Source organism: Cicer arietinum, chromosome 3, assembly GCF_000331145.2.
Source record: "Cicer arietinum cultivar CDC Frontier isolate Library 1 chromosome 3, Cicar.CDCFrontier_v2.0, whole genome shotgun sequence".
In the NCBI taxonomy this organism is placed as follows: Eukaryota; Viridiplantae; Streptophyta; class Magnoliopsida; order Fabales; family Fabaceae; genus Cicer; species Cicer arietinum.
The window spans coordinates 67,633,034-67,650,744 of record NC_021162.2 but is presented as its reverse complement, the minus strand read 5'-3'; the positions used below and the strand labels follow the sequence as shown (position 1 = coordinate 67,650,744).

At 30.1% G+C, this 17,711-nt stretch overlaps 2 protein-coding genes across 7 annotated transcripts in view; both read left to right on the top strand.

Annotated features, from left to right (window-relative positions):
• Positions 1-1,122: 1,122 nt before the first annotated feature.
• On the top strand, positions 1,123-6,000 carry LOC101496074 (protein cornichon homolog 1). Of its 6 annotated transcripts, none has more exons than XR_012162512.1 (6): positions 1,123-1,390; positions 1,505-1,686; positions 3,291-3,413; positions 3,510-3,560; positions 5,078-5,176; positions 5,686-6,000. XR_012162512.1 is itself a non-coding variant. In XM_073366793.1 (5 exons), the coding sequence occupies exons 1-5, from the start codon at positions 1,313-1,315 to the stop codon at positions 5,124-5,126; spliced, it is 483 nt and encodes a 160-aa protein (XP_073222894.1). In that variant the 5' UTR covers positions 1,123-1,312; the 3' UTR covers positions 5,127-5,585. The 6 variants fall into 6 exon arrangements, 2 of the variants coding, with proteins under 2 accessions (XP_073222894.1, XP_027188888.1); XR_012162514.1 differs by having other exon boundaries at positions 3,510-3,639; XR_012162513.1 differs by lacking the exon at positions 5,686-6,000 and having other exon boundaries at positions 3,510-3,639; positions 5,078-5,585.
• A 10,402-nt stretch (positions 6,001-16,402) lies between these two features.
• LOC101495752 (transcription factor bHLH48) overlaps positions 16,403-17,711 on the top strand; it is a 9,354-nt gene continuing 8,045 nt past the window's right edge. The window contains exons 1-2 of the mRNA XM_073366566.1: positions 16,403-17,564; positions 17,680-17,711. Coding sequence (XP_073222667.1) covers positions 17,043-17,564; positions 17,680-17,711 — 554 coding nt within the window. The 5' untranslated portion in view covers positions 16,403-17,042. The remainder of the gene's footprint in view (positions 17,565-17,679) is intronic.

Here is a 17,711-nt window from a genome sequence, read left to right as displayed (position 1 = left end):
TATATATAGTAGAAGTCCTTTGAAGGAGAAACAATAGTCTTTTTAAAAAATATTTAGCTCATTTAAAGTGAATAATTTTTTTTAATTTAAATACTATATTGAGTAATTTTAACATTGTTTATCAAATGAATGATTGTTATTTTATACATATATATAATTAATCATGAGTAATGTTAGTAAAATTTTCTTTTCAACATTCTCTTTTATTTGGTGAAATAAAAGTAAAAGTGTCTTCAGCGCTATTCTATCAACAATTGATTCACTTATTTAATCACTTTTTTATTTTAGAAGAACAAAATCTTTTTTAAAAAGGACAGATTATTTCATTTCAAAATCCTGCAAGTCTTAAACTCATTATACAGCTTGCTTGTATTATATTTATTGAATTGACACCTTTGAAACTTTCGAATTACTGAAATTACCACATTTTTACATTTTGGGGTACGTACTGCAAAAATAGTATACTGTAATTTCAGTTTTGGTTATATCAACACTTTTAATGTTTACGTTATTTTTGTGTAACTCTGTAGCAACATAGTAATGCAGCGTCGGAGCAAAAAACTGGTCGTAAGTAAGGAGCCCAAAGATTCTTTTTTCAAGGGGATTGAATTTATAATTCACGCGGATAGCTTTTTTCCTTAGTCGGATAAATTTGATTTTTTAAAAACATAAAAGTCGCATCAGTACAAAATAAGATCTATTTCAATGTGCCCGTTGCAATTACATGAGAACAAGGACACCTGAATGGTGTGTTTCCTCCACCATTTTGGTAGGAAATTTTTATGGAATAGAATATTTTGTAATTATCTTAGACTCTTTTCAGCATAATCTGTGTTTTCGTAATCTGTTATTAGTAGTCAGTTTCGAATAAACTGTATTTTGTCATTTTCAAAAAACCGTTATAAGTATGATAAATGTGATTAAAAGATCGTAATTTACTCAACTACCAATAAAAATCAGTAAAATAATTAAATTTACAAGTACTATAAAAGAAATAACTTTTACTCCATTTACCAATAAAAAACCCTAAAATAAAACATTTTTAATCCTCCGCTTAAATAAAGGAAGACAATTGTATGTTTAGGTCTTGATTATATTATTATTATTATTATTATTATATTTGTAATTAACTCAAACACATGCTGGTGGACGGTGGTGGATATCATTCACCAACCCGAACTCGCCCATCTCCAAAGTCCAAACAACTCAATGATCCGTCAATTTTCCCAAACTTTTCCAATTCCCACCTTCCGCTTCACCACGCTTAACTACTCTCTTCTTTTTTATCCCTATATCTACTTCTCACTAATTAATGGCTTTCGATTTGTTCTTTTGGCTCTTCATTTCTTTCCCTTTCAATGTTGCCCTTTTAGCCTCAGCTTTCTACCAGGCAATTTTTTATATTTCATTATTATTTAATAGAATGAGAGGAATTTTTTTAATCATACTGATATTCAATTTAACTTCAATCTAAAATTCCTTTTTCCTTTTTGGGGTTTTGAAGGTTTTGATGTTATCTGACTTAGAAGGGGACTATCTAAACCCATATGACGCTTCATCTCGGATCAATTACTTTGTGGTTCCTGAATTTATTGGTCAAGGATTATTATGCGCTCTCTTCCTCTTCACGGGTCACTGGTTCATGTTTTTTTTCATGCTTCCTCTTGCTTCCTATCATGTAATGCTGTAAGTACAATTTTTAACACAAACTTAACTATGTACTGTGTTGCTCAAATTATACTCACTGCATTGATTATATAATGTTTATTTCTGCATTGCTTCTTCTCCCTTTTAAATATATTTGTTAAAGTGAAGTTAAGTAAAGAAGATTGATGACTTTGGTCAAGTTGGTTAAAATAAGTCGAAAATATAGTATAACTTCAGCACTTAGGTGTTTATTGAGATGTTTGATGACTGAAAATATTGAGAGGTATTTGCTCCAGTCTCAAATATAAGCAAGAGTAACTTTTGATGACTTACTTTTGCTTATATTTGAGTAGAAGCTAATGTTTTAAATACTCATTTGTGATTGTGAGGTTCGTGTATTATATCCAAATTAGCTCTAAGCCTGTGGCGAGAAAAGGGGAGGGTGGCTAAAAGTGTAGATAAACATCTCAAAATGGTTCAGTTTAAGTCGTTTCCCAACTCCAAAGAAACTTGGTGATTCTTGAGCTAAATGCTTATGGGTTGCTAGTGCAAGATTTACCTTTTAAAATTGTAAACTTGAACCTAACAAGTTTTTTTCCTGAATCTACTTGTTTTATCTTCTCTTTATTTCCAATAGGATCTAGATAGTTTGATTGAAACTTCATTCTTGCAGATAATACATTTTATTTTATGTTTTGTTGTTGTTTTAAACTATTGAATTATTTATGCACAAAGGTAAGATGAAATTCTATAAACTCTTTGTTTGGCTATACTAAGGATTCTCTACCAAATATTTGGTGCTACTAGTTTGTGCTTTTGAGCTTTGGATTTGTTTTATATCCCGCATATTGGTTTTGTTTGTGCCAACAAAATGAACTTATGGTGCATGCAGTATACCATACCTATTTTGATGATCTATACTTGCTACAAATACATTTTAGGGCAATATAAATATTGAAAGTTAAGTTAGTTAAACGGACTACATAGCACATATTTTGTTAAGTACTTCCTTACAAAACGATGAAGAAATAGAAGGAGATGTAAACCATAGAATTCAAGCAGAGTGGTCAAAATGGATGAGTGTCTCAAGTGTTTTATGTGATAAAAAAGCACCGCTCAAACAAAAGAGGAAATTTTATCGCACACTTTTAAGATTGACAATGTTGTATGGGGCAGCATGTGGTCGGTTAAAAGTCAACAAGACGATAAAATTAGTGTAGAAGAGATGAGAATATTGTGTTGGATGTGTGGAAAGACTAACAATACAGGATTAGAAATGACAAGATTAGGAAGAGAGTTGGGGTAGCACCTATCCTAGAAAATATGGTAGAAACTCGGCTTAGATGGTTTGAGCATGTGGAGAGAAGACCTTTGTAGTAAGGCGAATAGATCAAATGGAGGGCAGTCGAACCTCTAGAGGCAAAGGGAGACCTAAAAAAACTCTAGAAGAAACTATTAAGAAAGACCTTAAAATTAATGTTGGGTAGAGAAATGTTATATGATAGAACATTATAGTGTTGTCTGATCCATGTAGACGACCCTACTTAGTGGGATAAGACTTGGTTGTTTGTACTTACATGTTTTAGGTGATGAAATTGTATGTTCTCTGGTAAGTTCATTATTGTTCCATTTCAATGATTCAGGTATGTTAAACGACAGCATCTCCTTGATGTTACTGAAGTGTTTAGGGTACTCAATGCTGAGAAGAAATTTCGGATAGCCAAACTTGCTTTTTATCTAACAATGGTTATCATAACCATCTTCAGGTTTGTCATACCCTTGAAATAGCATACGCTTATCTTATGTGTTTTGGGTTTTCATTTTTACTGCTTAATTCATGTCTATTTCTTCTTCCAATGTAGGCAAAGGATTAGGATTCATGCTGCTGGAAGCATAAAATTTTATAATTCTAGGTTTGAATAGTTAGATGCCCGGGACACTATTCTCGGATACTAATTATAAAAGAATGAAAATGAGACTTTCTTGATAGTAGTGAGTAGAACTCCTTTTGGGTGCAAGATTAATGTATTTTATTTGGTGTATACATTAATTTTCTTGATAAAATAGTAAATAATATATACACCAAATTGTTAATGTATTTTATTTGGTGTATATATTATTTAATATTTTATAACTTAATCACGACAATTTGTAATTTTACCAAAATACGTTTTTGAAGATTATAGGACTATGATAATTTATAACTTTTGCCCAATATACATTAAAAGATTAGTTACTAGATTTTTAATCACTACAGTTTAAGTCATATCTTGTAATCTTCGTGGGAACTCTATCCATGATTAAATAATAAGTTGCCTGGTAGTGGAGTTTGAGTGGTTCTCATGAATGACAGTAACTGCTTGAAGTGATGAAATTGAAAATTACTGTTAATGTTTTTTTCCCTTGCTATTCCATAATGATTCAGCGTATCATCCACCTTTACCAAATTTAATCTGTATATCTTGATATCAACTTCATAGTGATTTGGAAAGTGACTGGTCTATACCTCATTGATTGTTTAACTATAGTTGGGTTTAAGTTTAGTACTTGTTTTAGAATATATGGAAAATTTCAAATCAGATTTAAGTTGTAAGTTAGAGAAATTTACAATATTTTGGACTATATCTTTAGGATTGGTTTTCACTTATCTATATATTTCATGATTTGTTTATGTACTTTAATTAGGATTAGAAGAGTCAAGTATTAGTTTAAATAAATGCCAGTGCTTAGTCTTTTGTATCTGTTATGATTCCACGTTGTCAAGCGATATGACCACCCTTGAGCTAGCTTTTGGGGCAGAGTTAAGCCTAAAATCCAAATTCTAAGAGTATCTAACTATAATCACAATTCAAAGTCTTCAGTCTTTCCGTTTCCTCTTTCCTTATCTAAAACTTTGTAATAGTGTAAATTGCTTTTATTCATTCTTTCCTTTATCCAAATTCTAAGAGTATCTAACTATAATCACAATTCAAAGTCTTCATTCTTTCCTTGTCTAAAACTTTGTAATAGTGTAAATTGCTTTTATTCATACACCAAGTTTAGTCTTTGCGATGTCAAGTAATCTGTCGCGTGTGTACTAGCCATTATTTAAAACCCTCTAATTTGATACATTACTGGGACAAATAGTGTGTTCTAATTTTGCCATTATTTAGAGATCAAAATGGGATTTATTATGTTTCTTATGCCAAACTCTTCCCTACATCAAAAATTTGTCCACATTTGTCATCATGAGGCAGTGTTGCAGATTTGCAGTTAATACTTGATGGGGATGAACCTGAAGTAGATTTCTGGGGAGAATTAAATGGACGTTTTGCTTTGAATATATGTGAAATATTGTAATATCATGAATTTAATCAACATTTTTCATGACTTTGTATGTATCATTACCTCAAGGGGACTTTCAACTTCTCAACCAACTTTTTATTTGCAGGCTTGTATTAATCGCGGTCTACTATTTAGACATGGATGATGATGAATGACCTGGAGAACCTTTGCATATCTGCTACTTGTGCAGTATGGATATCTATATGTAAGTCAATAGTTTTCTCCCCTATATGCTGTAGGAATCTGTGATTTGATATATGGTTGGTTCTGTACTATCAGATTTAAAGGTAACAAATCACAGCTCACAGACAGATCTATCACTAACTTAAATGAGAATGTTGTTTGACACCTATAAGTATTTTTCCTTAAAGTAGTTTGCTAATTGAATTTGTTATGTAGCATAAAAAAACAGTTTTACCAGTTCGGTTTGGAAATACAGAACTCGGTGCACCAAACCTAAAACTAGTTTGATTCGAGACAAATCATGAAAAATTCAGTTTGGTTTGGTTTCCTTCCTGAACCAATTCTGAAACATGAACAGTCCTAAACTTATGCTAATAAGCAACAACGATGGAATAATTATATTGGCAAAGGACATTTGATTTGAGATATTATATGAATGTTGAAAGCAAGTTTGCAGAGGGGAGCTTCTAAAATGTATTATTACAATGCTTTCACGTCCATCGAATCACGGTGCTTGTTTTCTTTTTTCAGTTTAAAGAACTAATCTTCCATTTCTAGCAAGACTCTAAGCTTAACAGTTCCAAGTTATATGGTGTGAGCTCTGCATGTTGTTTTGGTTACAAGGAGAGTTCTAGAATTTGTGTGAGGAATTTTAAGTGCGATTTAAGCCGTGAAATAGGGATTCATCTCCATGATCAAGCAGTTTCTGAAGAAAATTGTTGGCACTTGAGCTATTACTTGTTTATTTGGAGCCAAGGAATTAAACAATGTACCATAGCGGTTGTATTAGAGAACAGAAACACGTGTGTTGTTATAGAAATGGAAACGGTATTATTTTCAAGGCAACATGGGGCTAATGCCTAATGCTACTTGTTTTTGGACCTGAATTAAACTTGCTACAGCCGAGTCCAAACACTCGAACACTGGTGGGAGTTGCTTTTTGCACCCACCCTTTTTTAAAATACCTCCAATTTATCATTTAGGTGTTTATATATAAGTTATTTTTATAACAAAAGGAAATAAATTTAAGTTGTTGTTATAAACTATACATTATTTTTATAAGTTATTTTGAAAAATTTATGAAAATAAGTTTTTATATTTGATAATATTAAATATGAATACTTTTTTTGTTATATTCAAGAATCAACGAAGTAAGTAGAAATTAATATAAGTATTTTTTTTTTAAAAGTGTGTATTATCTTAAAGTGCACTAATAATGAGACTAATGAAGTAACTACGTTAAGAACAAGCAAGAGCTATTGATTAGATTAAATTATAGAGTCTATTTAAGGACACAACATTGACTTTCAAATATACTAATAGGTTTTTGTAAGGTGTATCGTTTAAATGCATACCTAGAAAGAAAGAAAAACATTCCTTTAAGAAAAATTATCTTCTTGGAAGCTTTTCCCACCAAAATTCACGATAAATTTTATTCACTTATCGAATGTGGGAAGATGCTCCAGGGACAAATATAAACTCGCTTTAATGGAAAGATATATTTGGGCCCCAAAGTAAAAACGAGAGGAAGTAGTAGTGGTGGCTGAGTAACTTGAGTGATCCATGAAAATGACTAGAAGAAAATAAGCATCTTGCCAGCCATACCCAACATCCTGTTGGCAGCTTCCAAACAGTATCCTTTTCTTTCAGCAACTTTTCCTTTTATCCTCTCAACTTTCTCTCACAATTTAAACACACCGTAGATAACTACATACGTGATACAAGCGGTAGATACTGTCGTCATTTAACTATTTAGACGAAGATTCCAATATATCTAGCCAATACGTATAAAAAATATACTCATTCTTACGTGAAATATAAACAAAAATAATAGTTGAAAGATTGACGTATTTAAATTAACTTTTTAATTATACTTTCATTTATATTTCATCGCAGAAAATATATGTTTGGCGAAATTAATCCTTAAATAATTATCAATTCCCTTGAGAATTAATAATCTCTACAATTACGCGAGACACCTTGGGTCCATTTGAAAGGAACCATGAATGCCCATTTTCCTATTCCCACCCCCTTTTACACCTATGGCCCAGTTGATACCTTCTGATGGGAAGTTTTTAGCCACTTAATGTGTTGACCCTACACTACACAATTGGTCCATGATATGACATTAAGTAAAATGTTAAGTCATTTTCGTGTTTTTTTTTTTTTTTTTTTAATGTTAGGACAATTTTGAAGATCGTTTATTTGATATTCTAAAATATATAAATTGAGATTTTCTTTTCATAAGTTTTTTTTTTTCTTAACAAGTGCTTTTGAAACAATTGTTAATATGATTTTTTTTTTCTTTCATTTCTTATGGGTCCAGCATCTTATTTTGGGTTACTACAATATCCTAGAAGTTATGTTCACGTTGGACTAGCCATTTATGTTTGACAATTAAAGTGAATATCTATTTAACCCCTATTTTTTTTTAATCAGATTTTAGTTTTTGATGGTATAAAATATACTCTCGAATATGGGGCTAATGCCTAATGCTACTTGTTTTTGGACCTGAATTAAACTTGCTACAGCCGAGTCCAAACACTCGAACACTGGTGGGAGTTGCTTTTTGCACCCACCCTTTTTTAAAATACCTCCAATTTATCATTTAGGTGTTTATATATAAGTTATTTTTATAACAAAAGGAAATAAATTTAAGTTGTTGTTATAAACTATACATTATTTTTATAAGTTATTTTGAAAAATTTATGAAAATAAGTTTTTATATTTGATAATATTAAATATGAATACTTTTTTTGTTATATTCAAGAATCAACGAAGTAAGTAGAAATTAATATAAGTATTTTTTTTTTAAAAGTGTGTATTATCTTAAAGTGCACTAATAATGAGACTAATGAAGTAACTACGTTAAGAACAAGCAAGAGCTATTGATTAGATTAAATTATAGAGTCTATTTAAGGACACAACATTGACTTTCAAATATACTAATAGGTTTTTGTAAGGTGTATCGTTTAAATGCATACCTAGAAAGAAAGAAAAACATTCCTTTAAGAAAAATTATCTTCTTGGAAGCTTTTCCCACCAAAATTCACGATAAATTTTATTCACTTATCGAATGTGGGAAGATGCTCCAGGGACAAATATAAACTCGCTTTAATGGAAAGATATATTTGGGCCCCAAAGTAAAAACGAGAGGAAGTAGTAGTGGTGGCTGAGTAACTTGAGTGATCCATGAAAATGACTAGAAGAAAATAAGCATCTTGCCAGCCATACCCAACATCCTGTTGGCAGCTTCCAAACAGTATCCTTTTCTTTCAGCAACTTTTCCTTTTATCCTCTCAACTTTCTCTCACAATTTAAACACACCGTAGATAACTACATACGTGATACAAGCGGTAGATACTGTCGTCATTTAACTATTTAGACGAAGATTCCAATATATCTAGCCAATACGTATAAAAAATATACTCATTCTTACGTGAAATATAAACAAAAATAATAGTTGAAAGATTGACGTATTTAAATTAACTTTTTAATTATACTTTCATTTATATTTCATCGCAGAAAATATATGTTTGGCGAAATTAATCCTTAAATAATTATCAATTCCCTTGAGAATTAATAATCTCTACAATTACGCGAGACACCTTGGGTCCATTTGAAAGGAACCATGAATGCCCATTTTCCTATTCCCACCCCCTTTTACACCTATGGCCCAGTTGATACCTTCTGATGGGAAGTTTTTAGCCACTTAATGTGTTGACCCTACACTACACAATTGGTCCATGATATGACATTAAGTAAAATGTTAAGTCATTTTCGTGTTTTTTTTTTTTTTTTTTTTTAATGTTAGGACAATTTTGAAGATCGTTTATTTGATATTCTAAAATATATAAATTGAGATTTTCTTTTCATAAGTTTTTTTTTTTCTTAACAAGTGCTTTTGAAACAATTGTTAATATGATTTTTTTTTTCTTTCATTTCTTATGGGTCCAGCATCTTATTTTGGGTTACTACAATATCCTAGAAGTTATGTTCACGTTGGACTAGCCATTTATGTTTGACAATTAAAGTGAATATCTATTTAACTCCTATTTTTTTTTTAATCAGATTTTAGTTTTTGATGGTATAAAATATACTCTCGAATATTAATTTAAGAAGTATATTTAGAAGCAAGAAAATAAATACGAAGGCGGATAAATATTCACTGCTAATTAAATCTTTAGGGCTTTAATGTAAATTCACTCTAGAGAGTATCCCATGATTAAAGCTTTAATTTGGATAATTTTTAAAAAATACCGTGTGAAGCGATGATTTCATAATTCAATATTCTTAAATTTTAAGTGCTCCAAGAAAAAAGGAGAAAATATAGTTGTTCTATAGTTTAGACCAATAAGAAGATAAGTATGATGAATATTTAGTGTTTTTTGTTTTTGTCTTTTTTTGAGTATAGTCTTATTTGTCTAACTTTACCTAGTTATTTTTTAATTGTCTTGCTATCTATATTTGATATAAGATATGAAGAAAAGGGGTCGCACTAAGGCATCTCGATTAACATCAGTTGATTTATTGTAACTTTTGATTTAACAATGTGAATCAATTTTTAGCTTAATTAACCTATGTTTAAAATAACAATTATGTCCAATTTTTTTACATCCTAAAATGTGTATAAGGTAAAATTATAGAAGTTACAAAATATAATAATAAAATATACTAAACTCGATCCACTTATTACAAATACTCCAACAATATATCTTATTATGAAATTATCTACGATAGTTACAAATCTCCTCGCCATAAAATTTTCATTTTTCTCTCAAATAGAAATAGAATGCTATGTACAATCTTATGCCCTTTTGGACTTGATCCCACTAAATCAAAATATAGTTGGAAAATTTAATGGTGGCTTCTTTTATTCTCTATAGGTGTGATATGAGAAAACTTGTGCAATCATTAAATTAAAAAATTTACGGAAATAACATATAAGCCATGTCATCTATTAGATTAAGGAAAATAATATAAGAACACAACCTACTTCATTAATCATTTAATAAAAAAATAAATATAAAGAGAGGTGTGATGCGATAGAAAAATAAAATATAGTGTTAAATAAATGTAAAAAAAAATAAGCGTGTACATATATAATTGATGACAAATGTTTGTCTAACACATTTGTTAGTTTATTTGATTCTTCTCCTATGCTAGTTTTATAAGTGTCAATTTAAAATAGGAACTGAAATTAATTTATAAAATTATTAATCAATAAAGTTTGAAATTGAAGTGATATTTTAAAAAGAGAAAAGGGAGGGGACCGACGCAAAAACACTCTTTAAGAAGGATCAAATTTTCCAACAATTTCTTAAAAAAGAAAGTATAAATAGATGTACTGTGCTCCATTTGGTTTGGTATGAGATGGGTAATGCCTTTTAACCGAACCCAAATTATTTTTCCTCTATGAAATAGTATATTTGTTTTCAATTTCTTCCCCACTAATATTATAAAGTATCTTGTTTATGAGAACTTTCTTAAAAACACGAGAGCACAGATGAATAAAACATAAAATCAAGTTGCTTTATTGCATCTAGAGTTAGGTTAACCACCCAATTAAGGAAAAAAAATACGAAAAATGATAAAGAAAAAACAGTGTTTGATAATAAAGTTCAACAAATTATATCTATGTTTCTAACTGTATATTAACTGCAATATTTTTTATCATAAAATTTAAAATTAGGATTCACATTATATGCAATTATCAGTAATTATAAGTTATACACAAAATATGATGATATGTGTTGTGAGAGCCACATAATTGAGATGACCAAATTGTCAGCATATGCAAGATGAAACACCAAAACAAAATTTAGAAATTGGATTAAATTGAAGTTTGATTTAATTAAACAAGATAATACAACCAAACTTATCATAAGATATTTTGGAGTTGTGAATAAAAGTGGAAACGGAGGATACCCTTAGTATCAATGCGTCGCTTTACACAGTTGGAAATTTCATAAATAGAGGTACCCTTCTAATAGTCATTTCACTATTGATTCCAACCACAACAAGAAGTACAAATGTAAATGTAAATGTCAATGTGTCAAGCCCCTCTCTTTCTCTCTCTTCCCATGAGGCCAAATAAAATAACCATTGCTTTTCATAGATTAATCATTGACAGAGCTGAAGCACAAAATTCCGGGGTCTACAATGAGGATAAGGACTTCTGCTAGCTAACATTAAAATGGTTAAAAAATATTTTCTGTTGTAAAATTGGTAAATTTGATTTTTGATATCTATAATAATTTATTCTTTTTTAATCCTTATAAAATCTATTAAAAAAATCAGGTCATTCAGTTTGTCAAGATTAAAAACACATAAGTTTTATATTTTATATTGAATACAAACTAATTATCTATGATAATATTTTTTTAACCATCCATTTTCAAGAAAATGAGACTTTAGTAATTTAGAATTCAACTTAAAGATAAGTAAAATTAAATAAAAAATTATTTTATTTAGAATTTGAACTTGAGTATCCAGAACGATTCATTTGAACTCAATTATTTAATTTATGAGAATCAAAATTAAATAGTATTTATAGAGAATAATATTTAAGCAGATTATATTATATATAATGAGTTCCATGGGCTTGGCTTTGCCCTACCACAAAACAGGCCCAATTGAAGTTGTCAGTACATGTCTGTTTACTACCTAACCAAAACCAGCTCATGAGTATGATAATCTACCAAACCTCGTTTACATTTCACGCACCCATCGAGGAACAAACAGATCTCTTTCTCTAGTCTAGTATCACTTGGTTTAGACACCATATTTCTTTTTCTTTTTTGCAAAATTTGGTTTAAAATGCACATATTTGAAATGAGGTATAGTGTTATATTGAAGTGTTGATAAATAGTTGAAGAGTATAATTTCATACTAGTTTGAGGGAATTGAGTCCTCTCATGTGATACGAGAATTCATTGAAATATTCAACTTCTATTAAAAATGAGAGATAAATAAAATAAATGTAGAAGAAAGATTTAAGAATGAAAAATAAGAAACTCGAGAAAACGTCTAGAAGATACTTTCTTCGATCTTAAATATAAGCTAAAGTGAATTAAAGAAAATTGATGTACTAGTATTTGATAAAAAAATTACACCAAATATATTGACATTCTTTGATCAAATTTTATTTTTATTTAAAGTCGAAATTAATATATATATATATATATATATATATATAAGAGGTGTAAAACTATTACACCGTCTATTTTACATTTTAAGTTGTATTAAGATTTTATTTTTAGCCTGAAATTATTGGTTTTTTAAGAATTCAAAATATAATTGTTATGTTTTTCAACTTCATCTTTTGATAAAATTAAGATTATTTATTTTTGTGAGATTGTTAATAGTAGAGTATTTTACCTTTTTTAAAAAAATATGATCGATCTGTAAAATACCTGACGATAAAACATGATATTTTAGTGTATATATAATATTAAACAATTCTCTAATTTATGTATGAAAACCTAAACCATCACAAAATTTATAGAAAATAGTGTGCAATTGTAGAAACTAATTCCACCAATTACAACATTACATTTGCATCTTCAAAATGACAAGTTTTAATACACAAAAATCAGAGATGGAATTACTAACCACATATCTAAGTTTAACTGATTGGAAAACTTATCACTCAAACCACATGAATTTGATTTTAAAACAACCAATTCCTACTTGCTAGTGATAATTAGTATTCAACAATCAATACTAACTCTTATAATAAAAACAGTCATGTTCGATTTCTGAAGGCTTTGGACCACATAGTATAACCGATTGATTGAGCAATTTGTTATGTATGAATGGCATTGAGCTACGTATACCTTATAGTGTCTAGAGCCACAAAATTCAACATTCATTGGTTCATTATTGCTAATAGCTTAAACCAGCTGGTTACAGAGTTATATATGAGCCTACCATCAAAATTAAAATTAAGTCTGGTCAGACCCTCAAACTTACCTCTTATGCATTACTTGGTGGCCCTCAACTTTCTTTTTTGACATTAATAACAAAACCTATAGAATGAACTACACATTGTCCTTAGGAAGTACTACAAATTTTATAGCTTGCAAGAGAAGAGACTGAAAAAATGTTTAACATATACTTTTATGGTTTGGATTTCCGTAGTGTTGCCTCACTGCTTATAGGAATACACAGGGAGCAATTATTAAATTAAAAAAAACAAAAAAACAACAAAAAAAGGTACTATTTAAGACTTTAAGTAATTAGAGAACGTGAGTAATAAATGTTATTTTTAATATTGTACCCATTATTATTATTATTAATATAATAATAATAATAATAATAATAATAATAATAATAATAATAATAATAATAATAATAATAATAATAATGAATTTTTGTTAGTGACTTGGTGCATCTTACATTAGAAAACACTTGATATTGTTTTCTATAATAGACAATTAATATTGTTTAAACAGAAAAAAAAAAAAAAAATTGAATACACTTAATGAATAGATGAAATACTTTTACACATACACATCTTATTAGATCCCATCATATTTTTATAAAAAAAGAATATAGATCCCATCATTTAAATATTTGTGTAGGTATTTTTAAATAATAATATTATAAATATGCTATATTTTTTTACTCAAAGCATATATTGTATATATTTAAATAGTGAGATCTAATTGAATGTTTGTTTAAAAAAATTACCCAGCCCATATAATAAAATGAAATAAACTATTTAAATTATGAAGAATAATTATATATTTTAATAAGATATATTAGTTTTTTAAGTATTTTTTTGTTTGTATTTTAATATGAAGAGAGTATCTAAATAAAGTCGAGAATAATACAAATTTAAAATTGCTAAAATAAAAAATAATTAATATTAAGCAAACTTACAACATACATATTAATAGCATAAGACAATAAAATATCTATAAATATGATAAACTTAAAGTGTTTGAAATATTTATGTATTCGGATTTACGGTGCTGACAAAGCTAAAACTGATAATTGTCTATAATTGATCAAAGTTAATTATGTCATTCTGAACCTAACGAACACAACAACGAGACGAGAAAACAAATAAGGTTGCACCAAGCCGACAAACAAAATAATGTCACACTTAAATAATAATATCACAAACAAAAAACAAACAGAAAAATTTAATATATGTAGAAACCACTTATTTAAATAATAGAAAAAAATGAGTTATAACATCTTCATGATCGTGTTGCCACATTCACAAATTTATCAAATTTTATTGCACAACAATTGTTTCCAACAACCAAATAGAGTCCAAAACCATCTTTTCATTCCAAACGTCTCGTTTGAATTGCGAGTTTTTGTCTTCCGTGAGATTAAATTGACGGTAGTATTTATCCCTTAGGTATCGAGTTCGATTCTCAAGAAGGCAAAAACTCGATATTTCTTATGGAGAGGAAAGGGAGGGGGGACGCGAGAAAATTGTGATTAACAGTACCGATAACAGTAAAGGTCGGGCTGTTACTACTTCTAAACATCCCCTTTAGCTCCCCACACAAACCTAAATACTTTTGCCACCAACAAAAATTGGTCAACCACTAGACTAAATAATCAGCTATATCTATCACACAATGCTTTTCGCTCCAATCAATGGTCATGCCAAAAAGATATATCGCAACCATTATCCACCATTCTAGCCAGTTTGGTATAAAACCAATTCAACCTCCTCACACTAAATCTTTCCACTAACTAGAATTCCTATTGATCCTTTAAACAACATTAGGCCTCTCCAAATAATATTTATTAAACAACATTTTAAACTAATGTCTGTTATGATCCATTTTCAAACGACACCCCCATTTTTTTAGTAAAGCAAAATGAAAATCCCTCGATCTACCCACCTCTACCCTCATTTTTCACACGCGAGACACCCATTTTCCCACGTCACCCAATAAATTTTACGGGCTTTCTCACTACCCTATACATAAATAACTTTAAAAAAGATTCAATTCGAGAAATATTACCTGGCGAAGACTTGAATAAGAAAATAATATAAATCGGTGATGCAGACAAGACAACTTTGAGGAGGACATGACAACCACCCATCGAGAGATTACAATAATCTTAACTGGAAAGTAAAATTCTTATTTTATCATTCAGTTGATTTCAAAATAAATATGTATGTCAATTTTCTCCAATAAAAAGACCTAAATATCTAAACGATATGTAACCCACTTTACAATTAAGCACAACAATTACTTCATCAAATCATAATATTCACTCACACCAACAAACTTTTATAGAAATTTACTTTCAGCCTCGACATCGTATCAAATAAAATGAGATTAAATTTTATCATAAAAAATTAGTGTGTCATTAGCAAATTGCAAATGTGATATTGTAGGTTCAACATCATATTCAACCTGACAGTCTCTAAAAAGTTCACTCTAATTGATGCAAAAAATGAATTTAAACATTATGTAGCTAACAAAAATAGAAATGAGAGCATATGTTATCCTTGACTGAAACCCCAACCAAAAGGAAATTCACTAATCCGACTACCAGTCACCAAAACAAAAGTTGCGAATGATGATATTCACCCCATCTCAAAATCAACATTGAATAAAATGAACTATTAGGAGTATGTACAATTACTCTATAAAAATCAATTTATTTTACTGTCTCATTCTACTTTTATAACTACATCTTAAAATTAACAATATACTATGACAATATATATATATATATATATATATAATATTAAATGTTAGTGTAAAACTTTTTTTTACAAAAGAATATATGATTGTTATTATTTTTTATTTGTGTCTCTAAATTAAAGACAAAATTAAACTTAATTAATTTTTTTTTGAATTAAGCATTATTATTGTCGATGATGTAAGGAATATTTGTCTAGTTAGTTTAATTTCATAATTGAATTTATTTTTCAAAAAAAAGAAGATAAAATTAAACTTTTGGATTAGACACTAGTTATTAGCATAAACCCTATCCCCCCGTCCAAACACTTGGCCATATGTCTAAATAGAACTAATAAATAATTGAAAGACCAAGATTCCATAATGAGCTAATGAATGAATTAGAAAGGCTTTTCAAGGAACTAAACATAGCAAAACTTCTTTATAAAGTCAATCACGCTTCTGATCACGTATGAAATTATCTTAGCTTCATGAAGAAAAGCGTAGATAGATTAGATTACAGAGATTTACCAATTATTAACTCATATCAACAATTCGTGAAAAGCAACAAAATTCACATAAAATGATGACAGGGAATACTCCAACGGGATTCTTTTCATCCACACAACAGCACAAATGCAACACAATTCCTTACATGGAATCTCCGTAATCCTAACAAGGACGAAACAACGGTGGATAATGGATATCGAAGATACTACTTCAACAACCGAAATCAAAATTTTCAGAAAAATATAAATATAATAGCAAAACTTAAAAAACTAGAAAATGATATTCCTAGATCAAAGTGGACCCAAGTATAGGTGGTGGTCCCTGATTTTCTTTTTACTGTCTCACAAGGAAACTGTATGGAACCGTACCCGTATAATGCAACACAGTAGTAGAGTAACCGTAGACGTAGTAACGTTGCTTTCTCAGTACTTCAAATGGCTGAGAAGCAATCTCAGAGACAAAAACACAGAACAAGAGAGAGAAACAGAAACAGTAACAGTAACAGATTGACCGCCATTAAAACACTCTCACTGCTTTTTTTATAATCACACACTCCCAACAAAATTCATTCCCTCCACATTTTCCATCCATTAACTTAAACATTCTTTTCAACACTGTCACAGTTTGAATACTCGTCAAATTGAAGAAATTTTTACTATTTTAGGTCTGTTAGGTTAAATTGGATATTTCATTTCATTTTATTTTCTTTCCTCAATGGAACAAGCTACAGTAGGATTGCATGGATCCATTCATGACGGCACTGTACTCGATTCTGTTCAATTTGACGAAGAAATCCAAGGAATCATGGTGCCGGCTCCCGCGCCGGAAAACGCAAGCTCATTCACCGCGCTGCTTGAGCTACCGCCGACGCAAGCCGTTGAGCTCCTTCACTTGCCGGATTGCGACGGAACCGCCTCCCGGAGACTGCCTTGCTGCCACGTCGGCGTGAATCAGAAACCCTATCTTCCGAACTCTTCCAACGGAAATTTGACTTTGACCTTTCCTACCAACGCCGCGTTGATTGAACGCGCCGCGAAATTCTCCGTGTTTGCCGGTGAGAATTCGCTGGGAGAGGCGCGGCTTTTTTCGGTAGGGTCTGGAGCGAATTTGGAAAGTGTGAAGAACGAGCCTCAAGAGACCGATTCGAACCCTTGCTCGACGCAAGAGTGCGTTTCGGATCCAGCTGTTGAGAACAAGAATCAGAGAACCGCGAAGAGAAAGGAGCCAGAGAAGAAGGTAACGACTTACAGTATCCCCCAATTGAAAGAATTATGAGAAATTAGGGTTTCTGTTTTTTCAGTAGAATTAAGTTCTCAAAACACGAAATAATCGATGATTTTTTGAAATTAAGGCTAAAGGTTCGGCGAAGAAGAGCAAGAGCGT